We start from the raw sequence: 19,602 nt of genomic DNA on the forward strand, positions 1-19,602 counted from the left end.
CATGGCTATAATGATTGAAGATCAAAGGGCATACGCCTACAGAATTGACACCTCACCTTCTGGCATATATTCGTCAAGCTTTCGTCCTTCACGCTCTATTGGGCAAACAGTTCAACAACATTAGCTACGTGTCCATAACCAAACAAGACAGGGCAGTACGCTACGCGTAGGCAAACAAATCATTCGACTAGAAAAGCATTGTTGTTCCGGGTAAACCGTATTAGTTTAAGGGCAGGAAAAAATATCAGCCTAAACGAATTTTCTATGTGAAACTTCTGATAGCGCGACAATGTCGTGCGTGGAAATCATCAAATGCATCACGCAATTATTAGCAATGCACCCGGTTATTCAGTCATTGAACGCGTCGGATAAGAAATGGTTTTCGTCGCCGTTCACGCATTGGTGTGCTCTTTTTCAAGCCCTTTCTCTCATTTCCTTTTATCCCACGGTTTACATTACCATTCTAACGTCAGGCACAGTTCATTTTTGAACAGAATAAATATGATTTTTACATTGTTCAACATAATTGATTATGTATAGTGAGATAAAAACACCTGGTGCTTTTCTTTTTAAGGAACACTTGCTATGGGATAGTCAGTATGACTATCCCATTTACGAACAAACCTAAGTAAGGCTTGCGGTTTGTTGAGGAAGTGTTATTTTTCGCCAGTTTCACAAAAGCTGGCGCTGTATAACAGACTCTTTGAGTCACACTTCAGGTATTGTCACTTACTCTGGGGTACTGGCGCCAAAAATTCGAGTAAAAACCTAGTAATATTGCAAAAAAATGCTCTACGTGCGGTAGCAAATTTATAGTATAATTCTCATACTTGCGAATTGTTTCAGAAATTCAGTGTTATCAAGTACACCTCGCTTTGTGAATATGTACTATTATTGTCGTACAAATACGAAATCCATAGGAGCGGGACAAGGATGAGTGAAGGCGCGAGACTGCCTGGCAACCCTTCGCTCCGATCAACACTCATTACTGAACATTGGTTTGTCCCCACACCTCGAATAAATTATGTGCTTCAGATGCTGCAACATACACTTCCAAGCGCACTCAATAAATTCAAACTCACCGCAGAACAGTTACGCGTACTACCCAAAAAGACGTTACGTGATATGGTAAACTATGTATGTATGTATGTATGGCCATGTGTCGATGTCAATATGTGCGTGTATGCATGTATGTATGTGCGTGTGTTTATATATACATGATGTTCGTGTGTATATCAATGTATATAAAAGCGTTTTCGGGCAGTTACTGTTAAGTTAGTTTACCTTGCTTTTTTTTCTTTTTTTACTGTATCAAGTTTGCTTATCTTTCTACGTAGGTTGTATGCCGCTGATGCTGCCAACAGTTGTGGGGAGCATGGGGCTTGACAAGCTGTTGTGCACAGCTTTTTCCCCACCCATCCACCTCACATCTAACGCAATGTAAATACATGTACTTAAAATTGGAACTTGAATTGGAATATCTGGACAAGATGAAGTTGTCAGTAAATGACAAGTAAGTAACAGGGCGGGTGCGGGTTGAATGTGCCAGTACTGCCATTCACCCTATATTACCTCTCGCTAGAATGAAGGGTAAAGAGAGAAAATACAGGACACAATAACTACGCACAAGCTAGCCCCTTTTTGCAATGACAGTTACATAACATTTCTATGTTAGTACGTCGTGTGTGGCGGCCAGTCTAAACGTCCCAAATCACGTTTCCAGGAATAGAGATCTGAATATACTATAGACCCATTTGCAGAGTGCAAGTCCCAACAGGTTTCTAGGAAGGAAGTGGCCTTGTTAGTGCGAGTACTCCCCGACCCGCTTTTCATGTTTGTGTGGACTGACGGCACAGAGGGGAATCTTGCGGAATGAAAACGAAAATGGAATTTCTTCCGGAGGTCTGCGTGGCGATGCACATTCCGCTGTCCCGCGAGTTCGAGTGCTCGCTATTTCAACGCCGGTCCACCATACGAGATACTAAATTGAGAGTTTTACGGTCGTAAAACGTTTGTGATAGTTTTGTGCTGACTTTGACAGCTGTATTGCGAAAGTGAGGCGCTGTGCAGTGAAGTTCAGTGCCTTATCTTGCATCGTGTTTTTGTGTTGCGCAGTGTAGTGTAGTGAAGTATTCTGCTGTGCTGTGCAGTGCTGTGAGTGACTTACACAGCAGCCTTGTGCCCGTCAGTGCATAGATCTTACCCGAACTCTCTTCGGCCTTGACCGAGCTTTTACGGGATGTCGCTGGACGCCGCCAACTCCAGCCAACACCGACCAGGAACCCCCATCGACGTCGGGACCGCAGAAGCAAATCCTCCACACTGTGTGTGACACCTTAGTGCTTCCTCAGCTCACCTGCAGCCTTCCTCTCCTTACAAATGTCAGCCAAAGGAACTCGTACAAGTTGGAGTGCATTCACTCTATGGGGCTCGAAACTGTGCTCGGAGTACCACGCTCCACACCAGTCACAGCAACACTACAAGAAGGGAACCAACTGACGCTCAAGGCCATGCAGCTCAGGGAAATAGCGAAACTTCATATCCGGCATCTATCCAGGCACAGAAACCACCCTCTCGGACAAACAGATGTGAAACGACCCTGGTCAACGTTTGGAGAAGTCGTCCGCCAGCTGAAGACGAACATCCCGGTCGGATACAGCAAACCAGCCACCCATAGCCCGCCACCATGGAGAAATGTCCAACCACTCACCAACGACATCATCCCAGGATTACACAAGAAAAGTGACACACCTCAGACAGTATCAAAGCAAATTGCACTAGAGGCAATAACCAACTTGGAAAAGGTGTACACAGCTATCTACACTGACGGCTGAGTCACCAACGATGGCGCCACATCAGCTGTGTACGACCCGTCAACGCATACTTCACTTGCGTACAAACTCAGCCACAGGACTTCGTCAACAGCAGCTGAACTACACGGAATCCTCGCCGCCATGAAGTACATAGAAAAACAAGCCCCCACACTCTTAACTCCGTACCCTTTAGTAAAGGGTAAAAAATCGCAATATTTTACCCTCTATTTCAGAAGCTACCAGGTACCCTCTGAGCGACCCCTTTTATAAAAGTTACAAGGAAACCCACTAATTAGAGGTTACGGCCTTCAATTCAGCACCTGCCCGTAAAGGGTACGCCAACGCGCGGCTTTTTATACAGGATGTTCATTTTTATTCGCAACAGAGTAGCGCTCATTTGGCAGGTGGGTTATGTGAATTTTTGCTAATTAATCGGTCCGTCGTTACAGACACATGCGTCAGGAAATGTCGGAGATGTTTGTAACTACGGATGGGTTAATTTGCGAAAATTAACGTAACCCACCTGTCAAATGAGCGCTGGTGTGATGCGAATAAAAACAAACACCCCGTGCGTGGGATATGGACAGACATTTACAGAACACACCAAGGTACCAAAATGAACCCGCAGAAAAGGAGATCTTGAACATATGTATATTACAAAAACAGAAGTCTGTCGAGAGGTGACACATTGTGCACAAGTGCGATTCTGATGTGAGGAGAAACCATGGTCGCTTTACCATGTATGTGGAAAAAAGAACTATCTTCTAAGTGAGAAGCAATGCATAAAAGTGCGAGGAAGCTAGCGAGTCAAAACAACTGACCTATGTTTGCTAAGCTGAACACACCCAACGAAATGGAGAATTGCAGCAGAAAAAAATTTATTCCACATTCGTGTTGCAGAGGCGAGCGCAAATGGCAATACAGTATTACATAAAACGCACACAACCTTGAGGAATATGAGTGTACAGTAACGCAGGAGACACTACATTACTGCGTTATCAGCGTTGGAGGCGCTCTGGGACGAGTTTGTGAGGTACTGCATTGCGCTGGTGACGGTATATGTGAACCTGCATGTGGGATCCTGGGAACAAAAGTTTGGGCAATGAGAGTAACAATTACGGAACCATTCAAATCGGTACAAAGCACAAGGTACAAAGCAGCATAAATGCAGGAAGGCGTTCACTCCGCGATTGAGTCTTAGAATATCGTAAGAATACAACGAGTAGGAAGCTGCGAATTATATATCTTGATGCATATATCCGCAGCTCGCAAAATGCACGCCGGTGTATTGACTTGGCGACCAAGTAAGAGCAGAAAAGTAGCAAGCGTAAGTGGCGTTCATATGCAGGACCGCAAAACGCTTGCCATAATCACAACAAACATGCGCTAAGAGCTCTTGCTATCAAAATAACGCACGTACCTAGCACAAAACGTACACTTACCCAGTGTATGAAGTGTGTGAATTAGGGCTGCGGTGGTGACGTTCGTTTTCGGTTATATATTCTTTGCAATGTTCGCACTCACTACACGTTCCCCTGAGAACACCGAAAATATCCTTGTTTGCTAGAGACATCTAGCTTTTCCGTTGTTCCTGACGATACTATGATAAACGCGAGGAAAACCACTGATTAAAACAGATTACACTTGTTAACGGACGGACGACGAGCGTTAAGCGTTTCAAGGCAACCGCTCTCAGTGTGGATAGACATAGACCAGGCTCGGCTACGCAGCGAAATCGGAAATCTTGGTGGTTGCGGCATTGACAATGGTTTTCCACCCTTTAGAAAGAAACATACTATCAGTATTCCAGACTGCGAGCTTATAATCTGTGTTCATACAGCATTGATACCATGTAGTCGACGTATAGATGACGCTGAAACAGATAAAAAATAACAGCGTAGATTCTCAACTGTCGTCTCGAATGGGAGGCTGAAACGCGGCATTATGCTGAAAAATAGAAGGAAAACAAACGATAAGAACATCAACGATAAGAAACTAACAAAGAAATTATCGTTGGAGATTTCGCTTAGAAGTTACAGTGCCGGAGTAGAGGGTACATTTATAAGTTACAACAAGCTGTTTTTGTTTTTTCCGAGATGTAACTTCTATTCGTGTTGTAAAAACATGACCTTGGTCGCTTTTAACCTCTAAATATACGTTACAGTGGTGTAACCTATAAAAAATCTCGAAATCTGCGTCTATATAGAAGTTACATGTTTCTAAAAGTTACAATAAAAGGTACGGGTTTAAGAGTGCAAGCCATGAGTTATTTTAACGGACTCTAAGCCAGCAATACAGACGATCCAGTCAACCAAGCAAACCCCTATGGCAGACCTGAAAACAGAAGTACTAACAACCAACAGACAGTTAAAGGAAAAAGGCCACAAGCTGGTGGTACAGTGGGTACCGAGCCACTGTGGAATCGTCGGAAACGAGGAAGCAGACAAAGCAGCAAAAGATGCCCACACCAAGTGTACCATCACAAGCATCCCTCTCATCAAGCCCGATATCGAAGTGGCAGCCAAGAACATAGCGAAAACCAGCGGCATGGCCTAGTGGGCTAAGGCGTCCGCTCGTTGGTGGTAACCAAGGTCGTGCTGAAGACTGGGAGGTGGTGGGTTCGAATCCTACCGCCGGCTGTGCTGTCTGAGGTTTTCCCTGGGTTTTCCGAAGACTTTCCAGACGAATGTCGGCACAGTTCCCCCTGAAGTCGGCCCAGGACGCATACTAACCCCACTGTCCCCCACTCCTTCCTGCTATCCTCTCTCCGTCTGTCCACATCTGTACGTCGCTCATAGCCACAGTTGCTTCGCGGCGCTAACACCCAATCAAAAAAAAAAAAAAAAAAACATAGCGAAAGAAGAAATGAAGAAGCACCTACAAAGCCCAGACTCGATAAACTCACGGTTAAAGCGCCTGGACGGCGACCTCAAGCACACTGGTACCAAACACATGAAAAGAAGGGATGCCGCGCAAGTACACCGACTTCGCCTGGGCACAGCCTTTACCCAAGCTTACAAGTTCAAGATCAACATCGCAAGCGACCCCCTCTGCAAGACTTGTAAGGTACCCGAGGACGATGTTCACATGCTTCTCCAATGCCCAAACTACGACAACCTCAGAAGGAAGCTTGAACAAGACCTGCAAAATTTAGACGGCCGACCGCTCACGCTAGAGAAGATCCTTGGCGCATGGCCAAACCACAACCAATGTCGACGAGCAGCGAGATACCTAGTAGAGTTCCTCAAGGAATCCGGACTCACCAACCTGTGAACCTACCTGTGACCACACCCTGGCCCCACCCGTGGGACCACCACCACCATTGTAGGACCGTCATTACCCACACCACGTTATGCCATATAACCTAACCAAAGACCACCGACCTGTGACACTGTCATGGAATAGCCCCGTGCTAATAAGCATGTAAATATGAGGTACATGAAATGAAGACAATGTAACGTGCGTGACTAGTGCGCACTGATCCGTTCCCAAGTACACGTGAGAGATTGAAAGATGTCCTCTGACTGTGAACATATAGTGAACGTGAAGTGTGTGTGTGTGTGTGTGTGTGTGTGTGTGTGTATGTGTGTATGTGCGTTTTTCTTTTTAACTAGTATTGTTATTTTATTTATTATTTATTATTACTATTATTATTATTTTTTTAAGAGTAGCAGGCCAAAAATTCGGCTGACCACTATCACCTCATACGAAGAAGAAGAAGTCTCATTTGATAGGGGAGAGTTCATTTTACCGTATGTAAGCAATTTTCACCATCGCACTCGACGTGCGCGACGCTTGTGGGGTGCACGAAATTTGCAAAGTTTGTGCAAGTTTACCAATTTTTTTTAAATATACCATTCTGGAATTTCTTGTTCAAAATTTGTTTTAATATAGCCCTGGTATTGTACTTTCAACATAAAAAAATCCAACCCCGCCAGTGTAATGTAAGCTGCGGTAAAAAATCGTGAAGTTGTAAACATTCGACAAAATGCACATTTTTGACCGAAAAAATCGCTGTGAGGAGGTCGGGATAGAAGCATGATCAAGGTGTCATTCGATGCACTGTCTTCCTAGCAAGACGTAGGAAAAACGTCTCAGAGGTACTTTTCGTTAAACTCGAATAATATTTTTTCAATCGAAGGTAACTTCGCAAACGTGTATGCGCACTGCGGCGCACCGTACCTAATGAACAACTGAGCGGGTCACTCACGAAACACTAGCCGGAAAGAGAACACTAGGCAGTCGCATTATTGAAGACCAAATAACGGTTGCAAACACGTGTTTGCCTCCTTCGAGACCCGATGGTTGTGCAGTGAGCGCTCATCAAGCTGGCCATCTTGCGCTCTAACGGAACTTTTAGCCAGTTCGCGGTGGTGCTAAGTAAGAGATAAGTAAAAACATGGAGATTGGGGTCCATTGAGGCTTCATGGTACCATATGGTTGATATTTGGCAGTGGTGCGTCCGGCATCCGTCAGTCAAGTCGGTGACATGTCTAGAGTAATCACGACATGAACAGTGAACAAGTACTGCCTGTACCGAAAACAAGCGGAGAATGCTTTCATCAGTAAGTTCCTTGGATGTGCCATTGTTCTTTTCATTTTTTTTGCATGTGTGTGTTAACTCATTCCGGAATTCAGAAGAGAACTTTTTAGCTGTCTAATCCTCTTGCACGTATATAAAACTTACTTAGTAGCTGTGACGTACGATCTTTTCGCTTTGTGCGCCAACAGATGAGACGTACGAATAAGAGCAAAATTTTATCAGTCACGGGTGCTATCACTTTCGATATCGGATACGCTATTTCCGGGCATTTCTGTTATGTAAAAAGCTATGATACTGGGTTATTCAGGTCAGGTATAACGTTTCCTTGATAGTCCTCTTTCACACGGGTGATGGTTACTTCAAAGAACCATGGGCTAGCGTACGAGTACAGGCACATTTATACTGCTTGCCGTGTCAGGTCTAGTGTGTAAGCCTGACATTAAAAATGACTTCAGGGAGATCTCTGGGACTTATCGCCTTGTTCCTTGGAGGTTGATCACTGCCATGAAACAACGGTAACAAGGGGTAAAGTTAGCGGTTTTTTGTGAGTTGAACTGCGAAAGTCAAGATCTAAGCCAAGGAACAAGTCGAAAAGTTCCAGATCTCCCTGAAGTCATATTTAAGGTCTCGCTTATACACTAAAGTGTCTTCACATGGCAAGCAGTATAAATGTGCATGTCCTCGTACGCTCACCCGTGTTTCTCTGAAATTACCATCCCCCGTATGTAAAATGACCAGGAAAGAAACGTTAGACCTGACCTGAATAATGCAGTACATGTATCATAGCTCTGTACAAAACAGAAATGCTCGGAAGTAGCTTATCCCGTATCAAAAGTGATAGCACCCGTTACTGGCAAAATTTTCTGTTATACGTACATCTCAATTGTTGGCGCACAAAGCGAAAATATCGTACATACAGCTATACTAAGTTTTATATACGCGCAAGAGGAGTACACAGCTAAAAGGTTCTCTTCCGAATACTGGAATGAGTTAACTCACACATGCAAAAAAAACAAAAAAAAAAAACGAAAGGAACAATGGCACATCCAAAGAACTTACTGGTGAAAGCATTTTCCGCTTGTGTTCGGTGCAGTCAGTACTTGATCACTGTTCATGCCATGATTACTGTACTCATGTCAAGGACTCGACTGACGGATACGGGATGCCACATGGTCAAAAATCAACCATATGGTACCATTCAGCCTGAATGAACCCCAATCTCCACATCTTTACTTATCTCTTACTTAGCACCACCGCGAGCTGGCTAAAAGTTCCGTTAGAGCGCAAGATGGCCAGCTTGATGAGCGCTCACTGCACAACCATCGGGTCTCGAAGGAGGCAAACACGTGTTTGCAACCGTTATTTGGTCTTCAATAATGCGACTGCCTAGTGTTCTCTTTCCGGCTAGTGTTTTGTGAGTGACCCGCTCAGTTGTTCATTAGGTACGGTGCGCCGCAGTGCGCATACACGTTTGCGAAGTTACCATCAATTAAAAAAAAATTACTTGAGTTTAACAAAAAGTACTTCTGAGATGTTTTTTGCTACCTCTTGCTAGGAAGACGGTGCATCGAATGACACCTTGATCACGCTTCTATCCCGACCTCCTCTCACCGAACTTTTCGGTAAAAAATGCGCATTTTGTCGAATTTTTAGAACTTCCCGATTTTTTTACTACGGCTTACATTCCACCGGCGGTGTTGGATTTTTTATGTTGAAAGTACAATACCAGGGCTATTCGGCCAAAAGTTTTGAGGAAGAAATTCTAAAATTTTATATTGCAAAAAAAATTTGTAAACTTGCACGAACTTTGCAAATTTCGTGCACGCCACAGGCGTCGAGCCCGTCGAGTGCGATGGTGACAATTGCTTACATACGGTAAAATGAACTCTCCCCTATTAAATAAGAGCTTTTTAACATGCAGCGTGCCTTACGTGGGCCGTAATACCTGTTTAAACTGACATGTTTTCGCCAAGCACTGCATCTTTGAGGGGCTCTGCACCCCATAAATTTCAATTTCGTTAGAAAAGACCAATGTTCTGTTGCTTTCGGAGTCATAAGGAACCACACACAAAAAAAAAAATCACATAATATTCTAGGGGGGAGGGGGAGGGGTCGAGCGGCACCTCTGGATCACTTGGCGTGGAATGGCCCAACTGCCTTGTGGCGTAGGTCCCAACCCCTATTTCTCTCTATGAGCGTATTTAGGCAGCAGTTTCGGGAAGAGCTCCTCCCCCCAAACTATGTAATGCGCATGTGCGATGAGCTTGCAGCCTGAACGTAGGCATAGCGAGGGGAGCCTTCTCGAATTCATTCGGGTGATTCACGAGCTGTATCGGAGAGTGGACAATATCGCAGACAAAAACGAGGTGGCGGCCTTAGTCATCCACTACTGCCACTCTCAGTTTAAGCCTTATTTGCGTGGTCGAAGTTTATCTTCCCTGTCTGATTTAGTCAAAGAAGCTCGCAGCGTTCAGGCCGACCTCTTAGATCAGTTGCAGTGCCGCCATCCCCCTAGACCGGCGGTCACCCTTGAGCCTAAGTTGTGCATGGGGCGAACTGGTACAGGCACCTCCGCGCAGGACTGAGTTGGGGGAGGGTGTCAGCAGGTCATTCGTAGTACCGCTCACTCGATCATTTTGCATACGAGCATAGCAATTTGGTGAGGGAACAACTCCGGCGCGCTCGAATGGACTAAGCATCAGGAGACCGCGTTGCTACGGTTGCGAGGAGCTCATACACATCCGGTGGGACTGGACGCCTCGTACTTCGGCCACCCTTGGACGAACCCCCCAGGAAACTTGGAACGCCGGCGACGGTAGCCAATGTCCCGTCCCGTAGTCGGTCGGAGCGAACATTGATAAGAAGCAAGTTTCTTATAACTGTGCTACCTTATTTGATAATACAGTGGTCTGGGTACCGCTTGCGTATCGAGTGCAAGATGACATCTGCAACACTGGACCGTTTATTGTGGTGTGCGTTCTGTGCAAGAACGTTGCATGACTGGTGGACACCGGAGAACCTGTTTCCTTGATCGGCGACACCATCCACGATTGGTGCAGGGAGCGGAACATCTCAGTACTATGAATACTGGGTAAAAGCGAATGGCCTGGAAGCGTAGCTCAAACATTCCCGTGTGAAGGACTTCACAACAATTCCGGAGGTTCAAATGCTTTAGGAACTTGGCCACACGTAGGGTGCGCATCAATCTGTTTTCAAATAAATTACTACGATATCTAAATGCAGCTCATACGATTGTCATCATATTGCGCGTCAACGCTTGTTTTGCAAATACAAAAGCCAAACGTAAAGAGCTTGGTATCCTTCGCTACGAAAGGCGATGAAAAAAAAAATCATGCTTCGCCGAAAAATCTTGCTTACCTCCACAAGCACCTCCGACAAGCGTTGCAATTGCAGTGAACAATGTAGCTAGCACATCTGGTTTCATGATGGAGATTTTGCCGAGTGACGTACAGAGAAATTTCTTGTCTCTCTTCCGTGCCTCCGGTTCCACACCTCAGTATGGAGCAGCTTGTCTGCGCGTTCTTGTAGTGCGCGTTCTCACTTCTGACGTACACTTGGACGTAGTCTTGGCAGTACCCCAATTGCTGTCGAATGCTGATTAGTTTATGTCCTGCTACACAAAAGAGAAGGCGCGTATTTATTTATTACGCAACGAAACACGGAGCACTGTGGCATTATTCCGTCTTTTCAGTCTGATATTTCCTAGCTGAACATTTATTAGGATAATGGACAGGATTATTGTTCGCTGCTCATACCTAATTGACTTCAATGTGATTTCAACCAACCAATCAATCAAATCTAAGCGATTTCAATCGCTTCAATCGCTTCAATCGCTACGAAATCAATTTCGTAAGCGGGTTAACATTTCGTGCACCTGCAGGTGCCTGCTCCTTCGAGCTTAGCGGCATCGTGCTATCTACAAGTGCCACAGACATTCAACTGACTACATCTTGGTGACTCCTATAATGAGAACCAATGTGACAGTGACTACTTCGACATGGAACACGTATTAAAGTACGGGAATAGGATGTTCCGCAGGCAATATTCACTTACACGTCTGCAATGTATTTCTCCTGGAAAGGCAAACAGTGCGGTTCCTAAGTAAAGTTAGACTCCTAAGCGAATGGTCTCCGTTGCCCAGTGTCTGACCCTGTCACCGATCTCGAGGTGACGGGCATCAGATAAAAGGATAGGAGCCGAAACTTCCCTTTTCTCCACGGACCATACAAAGTACCGTGGAGGAGAGAATTGGAAGGACACCATACATCGCACTTCCCCATGGCTGTGCGCTAAACCAACGGAAATTCACAGCCGCTGGGCCCCTCAGTTTTGTGCGAGAACAAGGAGAGTAGAGGCTCGAACGCACCTCCAATATTTGTAACCCCAACGTTATCTAGGTAAGGGTTTGTGTGAGGAGGTTGTTTGCCCGTACCACATGGGGACGGAAGAAATATCGGCTTCTATGACACCACTTCTATGACTCACTTTTTGTCGTTTCGGGCATTGTCGGCATCACATTACTGCCGCCCGTTGACCTGCGGGCTGCTTCTCTCCGCCGCCCCCTCCTTAAAGCGGCTTGCTAATCCACTTTCGCTTGTTCACTGCAGCCTATGTCGGTGCTTGATAGGTTTTTGTTGCTTCTTGCTCTTTTTTTTCTGGTTGACGATACAAGGCGAAGGAACTGCAACGACAATTTCCCTTTCGTCAGCGAAAGGGACAAATGGAAGTATTGGGGAGCAAAAAAGTTCTGCTTTCTTTGGAATGCCAAACAAACGAGCAAGCAGAGCTCGCGACAGGCGGTTGAATTGATGACCATGTAAATCAACAGACCCTCGTTGATGTTTGTTTGGAAGCTAGTGTGCTTATGTTCCACGGGTGGCGATCGGGGTTGAGACAAGTCGGACGTGAATTCCAGTGGGAAATATGGTGGAATTGCCCAAATCTCCTGCCCAACACGGGGCCCGACCTGCCTGGCCGCCTTCCCGAAGGCATGAGCCGGAAGTTGTTTGCCAATAGCGCTTGTCGCCAAGGTGTTTTTTCCTCGGTGCTTGCTAAAGCATTTACACCGCTTGTACTCGCTTGTAATGCTAAACCATTTACGAGCGAACCCTTTGAGCTTTCTTGAGGCAATGGATACCGCAGCGTAAGCCTTGCACTGATTGGCTAATGCTCGGAGATCACATGCTCAAGCGCGGCTACAAAACTACCGTGAGAGAGGACCAACTCCCATGGCCTATGATGATGACATTCCATCAGAGGTGACCCGGGTTCGAATCAGGGCGCCACCTGTACTGTCCTGGTGTTTTTCCTGGGTTTCCTTGAGACGCTTTGAGACAAATGTCGACACATTTCTCTGTGAAATCGGCCCGGGACGCATGTTCCCCCGCGGTAGTCGTGACGTCGCCCGCCTGAGCGTGGTCGATCACGGCGAGCACTTCCATCATCACCACCACCACCACCACAGTAAAAGAGTGTCACGCCATTGCCGGCGGAGGAACGTCTCCATTTCAAGTGTAAGCTTGTCGAAGCGCAGTATCATTTCCGTGCGTGGGAGGCTTCACAGCAACGCGGAATAAGCGGGCGAGAATGTCTCGGGCTGAAGACGAAGAGCACAAACTTCATGTGCAACGTAAGCTAGATGCTTGCTAGACAAGCAAGGAACTATGTACTACACTTCAAAAACAAAACCTCATCACGTGAAACCCAACCATTGCACAGAATGATACCTTTATCACTCCCGATTTGTTGGAAAGCGCGGGCCGTGAGCCTTCTCTTTCCGAACTGCATAAGCGCACGGAAAAAGGAGGCATGTGTTTAAGACCTTGTTGAGTGATGCAGAAATGTGCCGAATTTTAATTGAATTGTGCAGAAATTTAATTGATGCATGCTCCGCCACAACGTAAACACGAAAAAAGAAAAGGGAAAGAAAAGAAAAGGGATGCATCTAGCGGCAGTGCTCACGAGCGTGTGGTCAGTGTCAAATTTATTGTTGTTAAGGGTGGAGAGTCTTAAAATGAAGGCTGGCTATCGGAGTGCAGTGCTACTAATGTGGGCATGCTCTACCCCCCAATACACCCACAGCTGTCAACTCATGTCTTAACTCATGTTCCATTTAGTATCTCCTTCAGAGCAACATTGTGTTTAGTGACTTTTAGTTCGTGTTTAATGTTTAGTGATTTTATTTCTCAACACACAACGTTCTGTTGCAGTCATTTCATTAACTTTTTTTATTTATGGACCCCTCCTACTGGGCCATGAAAGTAGTCTTTTAGCAGGCAGTACCCTGTGATATGATGTCTTCCATACACGTGCCTGTCTACTGCCACAATTTTTTGTTTGTTGCTCAAAAGCTGTTTGCTCTGAATCTCGTGCGCTCCGTACTTATTTACACGCAAGCTACAGTGGGGCACAGGCCTATCTTAATCATGCACGGAAAATTAGTCTCGTTCTTGAGCCAGATCAGAGCTATCCTAGACACCATTGGTAAATGTTCATTGAATGATACCTTTCTCGGTGACCGATTTCAGGGTTTTGTTCAATGCACATTTACCAAAGGAGCTAGGGTGGCTCTGATCTTGCTTGAGAACAAGTCTCGGTAAGCCTAATTGTTTAAGGTAAGTCTGCACCCCACTATAGTAAACGGCATACTGCGCAGCCCATGTGTTCTCATCTGTCACCCAGAACCTGGCATTCTAACAGCATTTTCTTTTTGTCTCATTTCTGAAGGTTAGTCTATTACACTTATTTACATGCAAGCAAGTAACTGTGATACTGCACAGCCCATGTGTTCTCATCTATCACCCAAAACCTGGCATTCTAATGGCTTTTTGCTTTTTGTTTCATCTCTGAAGGTTACTCTGTGGTGCTTATTTACATACAAGCAAGTACCTATGATACTGCACAGCCGATGTGTTTCCGTCTATCACCCAGGCCCTCGCGTTCTAACGGCGTTGTTTTATTTTTCTCGTTACTAGTTGTTTGTGTTAGCGTGCAGTAAAAAATATCAAAGCTCTCTGTTTGGGACACACAAGCGTTATACTTTACCTGTGCATTACCCTGTATTATGCGTTACTCTGTGATACATGAGCCATGAAAGTTCCTATCTGCAACACTGCACGATAGCAGTTATTTTTCTGTGTATTCACTTGCAGTGAGTCATTCAGTCTGTGATGAAGTATTTCGTCACTCAGTGTAGAAAGCTCCTACCAGGTGCTTTCAACTATTTTAGGAAAAAAAAATATGCCAAATTGTACATCTGCCTGCATTAAAAATGTTTTGTGATAACCTTGCCTTGTTTATCGTTATTGTTCAGCCTCCAATGTTATATAGTGCTTGTCAAAAGTCTACAGAGGACACGCTCGCAGGAATCTTACGTTCCCGCGGCGCTCCCCCTGACGGCTCCAACACAACTGCGTCGGACTCGTTCGTGTATTGAGTTATGAGTAAAAACGATGATCGTCCGAAAGATCGCGTCCGTCAAGTCCCGCGAAATTTAAATAATTTGTGACTAAAGCAGCGTCTTTTTCCTAAACAAAAAAACGGACTTTTCGCTGCAAATTATTTAAATTTCGCGGGAGCCGACGACCGCCCCGTTCTGGACGAGAACCGTTTTTATACCTACAACGTACGGGAGAGTGTGTGTATGGGGGGGGGGGGGAAGCGAAAAGTAAACGTTATGCGGTGACAGATGGGGTATCCGTCACCCTACACCTCTTAAAGCACGGCCAAGGACGCTTCATTTTTTTTTTGCCCTTTTTATCCGTCAGCGCTTCTATGGGTAAGCGCCTGACACATAAAATATGCGTTAAAAAACGCATCGTTTTTTAACCCTTAGTATCTGGTTTCTTTCTGAGAGTGTACGTACCCGTGTTGCACAAATGCCCAAGCAGCACAGCAAGATTGGACGTTGAAGCGTGTGAACTACCCAATTCAATACGTCGTTACGTCCAACAACTTCCCGAAAAAAAAAAACACAATCTTTGATAGAAAGGGATGACTCTTCTGTAAACTTAGGTAGTTTCAAGTTACTGCAAGCAGTGTGAGTTGCTCTGACGTATGTCCGTCACCGTCGCGAAAGCGTTTCGCTCTATTGTACTATCGGAACGGCTTGGAAATTTTAGGTTCATAGTGTGTTGCGATCCCAATGAAGGCTTCTGAGGGATGTTTGGCATTGGCAGTTCCGTGGGACTGCCTGCCTAGCACTATAGTTGATCCTGCTCTTCGTTTTTAGGGCGAGAGTGGTACTATTTTTGAATTGTGATGTAGGCAAACTTTCGCTTGTCCCGTCCTACAGTTGGCAATACGACTGCCTGTGTCCTTCAGCAAGACGTGTGTAGCACCCGTTCTTCGTTTTTGGGGCGATGTAGTGCTGCTTTTGTAATTGTATGCAACGTGGATCAATGAGATCTGCAGAAATGAAAAAGCAAAAAGAAGAGAAAAGTAATAACATTGGTGGATATTAAACCGGATAATGCTTTATTATTACACGGACTCCCCGTTGGCATTATCACAGAAATATTGGCAATATTGGCACAAAATGGGCTTGCCAATATAGGCAGCCCATATTGGTCCAATAGCGAGCCGGTTGCACTCCCCATATGGGTCCAACATTGTACCAATATTGGCGTGCTGCTTGGGTAGGTACCTGTCTACGGTCCCATTTGCTGCTTGCATGTCACTCTGAGGAAGGAATACGCCGGAGCGTGTGCCGTAAACTTTTGTCCAGCAGTGTACACTTGATAAGGTCCCTTGATCTTAGCTTCTTGACTGCTGTTATATTTTTTGACACAGATATCAGCACTGTTTCGATAAAGAATTGTGACATCTGCGCAAAGGGTATGTTCTTTTCGTTGTCGGGGGACATGGCTGAGAAGATTATGTACTTAGCACTGAATGAGTAGTTCCTCGGTATTGAGACTTCGGTCTAGGGACGCTTACCGCCCCCGACCGTAGAAGTGTTAGAATGTTTACACATACAGCTGCGTAAGAAATGGACGTTCATAACGGTCCCTTACATTTAACGTCCATACGCGTGAGAAAGCCCAGAGTTTCAAGAAAACACATCAGCCAGGGCTTGACGAAGACCACGCTGCCACCGTTCAAGACTCCCTTCGCCTTACATCACCTCGGCAGGGTACGAATAGCACATTGGGACTGGGGTCCGTGGTGCCACCGCTTACTGATGCATGCTGCGGGGTGTTTGGGGAAGATGCGGTCAGCCTGTTCTAGTGTGGCGGCTAGGTGCACACTGGGGAGGGGAGAACGAATGGTGAACGAAGTCATCAGGAAGTCGTGGACTACCAACCACAGAAATCTTCCCTCCGTAGCCTTGATTGGGATGGTCTCTGTTCCATGGTATCTGCCACCACTATAGGCGAGGTTACTCAAGCTATGCGTCATATAGAAGTGAACTACTAAGGCTACCCAACTCTCATCGTGCTGGTATATATTACTTTAGGATCCTCTCAAGGTGAGATCAAGAGGTTCCTTCTAGTTAAACTCTTCAATTACTGTGCAAGCTAAACACCTTCGTACAATAGTCCACCCATGATTGTAATGAAGGTGTTCAATATGGACATCAAAAGCCACAGCGCAACTGGTTCGATTTTCGACAAGTTTTCGATTTGCATCTAACCAGTGATGATAAAAATCTCACAACCGACATGTGAAGTGAATTTGTCAGGGGCATGGACAAGCTCGTGATTGCCAAGTACGTCAGCCACTTCAGCCTCCGCATGCATCTACTGTACGTCGCCGGAGAATGCCCGCGATGAGCTCATAAATGCTATCACATTTGAATGGCAATCTGCACAGCCATTTCCGCCATAATTTTGTTCATGTCACATTTATTGTTTCTTTTTGGTGTTTTACTGTTCACTGTAGTGCCCCTCTTTGTTTTGTGTTTTGATGTTGAAGTTCTGCTGTGTTCATCTGTGTGGTGGTAACGACACCCAAGAAAAAAAAAAAAACTGTGAATGAGGCGGTTTCCGACGCCCCCGCGTCAGCATCGAGGATGAGATCCTTAATGCAGTATAAGATGACCTGCTTCAGCACATTCACTGTGCACACTGTTTCGTATAAATTTGTTCATGTTGACATTATCTGTCTACAGCTTCTGAAGTCTGCTGACTGCTTCCTTTCCAGCATAGAGGCTTACTAGACAGCCTAAGTTAATTACGTTATGGTTACGCTACATGTACATTAGAATACGTGTAGTGTTGACTATAAATAAAAGGAATTTTTGCATTGCAGTTCCTTGGATCTGCCTTTGTAAGGAACAGCAATCCTGCAAAGGGGCACCGGTTACATACCAGTTGGGCTGTCACCAGCAGGGCCGAACAGGGCCCACTCCAACTGGAGCCACTTCAACCGGTCCCTGCTCGACAACGAGGTTTGCAACCAGTCCCATTCGAGACTAGGGCCAGTTAGAAACCAGTTGGGCTAACTGGTTCCTAACTGGTCCCAGTCTCAACTGGGACTGAGTGATCTGTGTTATCCAACAGGGACCACTTGTCCCAACTGGAACCAATTGAGCTGGGACCGGTTGACGTGGTTCCACTTGAACTGGTCCCTGTTCGATAACACAACTGGTGCCAGTTCAAAAAAAAATTTCGCCTGAGAATGACTCGGTGCAGTCCGCATTTCATCTAGTGATCATGCTACGATGAATCTCATTACATTTCCAGATCCAATTGAATTGCGGCATGCAGAAATCCGAGTCTGAAATGAGGTGTTCAATCACAAATTTGTCATGTTTGAACTGTAAGTTGATTCACCAGCTTACCTTTCCACAAAGCGAAGCGTACAAAATCCAGACTGAAAATAGCAGAAGTAACACCGGCCATGAACTTATTTTTGTACATGCTTACATGGATGGGACGCAAGCGAAGACTGCAGCCACTGCTCAAAGGGGGAGGAGGGGGGGGGGGGGAGACCCATATTTGCAGCTTTTCTGGCTTTTCTGGCAGCAAACTTGGAGGGGTATTGCAAGATTTTTGTGTGTGTCTTAATGGGGTATAGGGGGATACAGGGAAAATCCCGGCTTGAAGGCGTGCTTGAAGGTATGAAGTACAAGTCGCCTTCATGTGGTACAGCGTGCTGTACCTGCTGTGAAACCTCACAAATCCGCAGCTTCCTCATTCCGGAACGGTTGTGTACCCGCTGTCTAACAGTGCTCGCTTCTTTATAACGCTTGTGTACCTTATCCCAAGGATCCCCGCTTCTTTGGAGGGGTACACAAGAGGTACACAACGGACATCAGATTTAGCGTGAGCACCTCAAACCAGGAAAAGGTAACGGACATATTTTCAGTACCGTTTCCATTTTCGTTACATTTTCGTTTCCGTTATCCGTTTCTGATGTCAGCTTTTCAGTTTCACTTCAGTTGCGTTTCCGTTGCTATTTCTGGTAATGGAACAGCTGTTACAGATCTGCGGGAGGACCAGGGATTTCCCTACTACCCCGCAGGGGGGTGTACACCCTCCCTGCATTTTTGCAACACCCCCCTGAAATTTGTCAGGTGACCCCAACCAGCTGGCCACCAACACGGTCTGGTAGTGAGTCGGGCGCAGCGAATTACATCCTGTACTGTCAAACTAGGGCTGTAGGACCACAGACATGCAGATGATCGTACCATGCATTTGTCCAAAATCATTTGAAAGCGACTGTTCAATACATATATTGCGCGCATATACGAGCAAAAATTCGTGCGGGCACGCAAACTCAATGTGGATCATCAAGAACCATTTGCGCCCAACTCAATAAAGCGAGGTATTCTGCTTTTTTCGTCTAAGGTTTTCACCGTTGGTTGCTAGATATTCATTGAACTCCGTGAGACAAGGCGCTAGTCTTCTTTCTTTGTCGGTCGTTTGAACGCACCTTAATGTTGAAATGCCGTTCATAATGAATCTGTATTCTCACGTACTGTGTTCTAACGTAATAACATGTACAAATAAAACGGGAAAGCTGCCCAGATATGTCAGCATTGTGCCACGATTATTTCCGTGTCTCAGAAAAATTCCGCAAGTGGAACCTTCACCAAGCATCCCCCCCATTGAAAGCACGCCTCCCCCCCCCCCCCCCCAGCAGACCCTGTTTTGCCCAAGTGCTGCTTCGGTGTCACGCGTACACACCACAGTTAGTAAGTTTACGACGTTGGGATGCACACGTCTTGCAAGTTAAAGAAGTGTAGGAACATGCCTTTAGTCGGTCTTTTGTCTTCAGTCA

At 45.7% G+C, this 19,602-nt stretch overlaps 1 protein-coding gene across 1 annotated transcript in view; it reads right to left on the bottom strand.

Moving 5' to 3' along the window:
• LOC135383615 (A disintegrin and metalloproteinase with thrombospondin motifs like) overlaps positions 1-10,971 on the bottom strand; it is a 60,074-nt gene extending 49,103 nt beyond the window's left edge. Inside the window, exons 1-2 of the mRNA XM_064613006.1 lie at positions 10,735-10,971; positions 57-95 (exon numbers count right to left, since the gene is read on the bottom strand). Coding sequence (XP_064469076.1) covers positions 57-95; positions 10,735-10,801 — 106 coding nt within the window. The 5' untranslated portion in view covers positions 10,802-10,971. The remainder of the gene's footprint in view (positions 1-56; positions 96-10,734) is intronic.
• Between the last annotated feature and the right edge of the window lie 8,631 nt (positions 10,972-19,602).

This window comes from Ornithodoros turicata, chromosome 2 (genome assembly GCF_037126465.1).
Source record: "Ornithodoros turicata isolate Travis chromosome 2, ASM3712646v1, whole genome shotgun sequence".
NCBI classification, from domain to species: Eukaryota; Metazoa; Arthropoda; class Arachnida; order Ixodida; family Argasidae; genus Ornithodoros; species Ornithodoros turicata.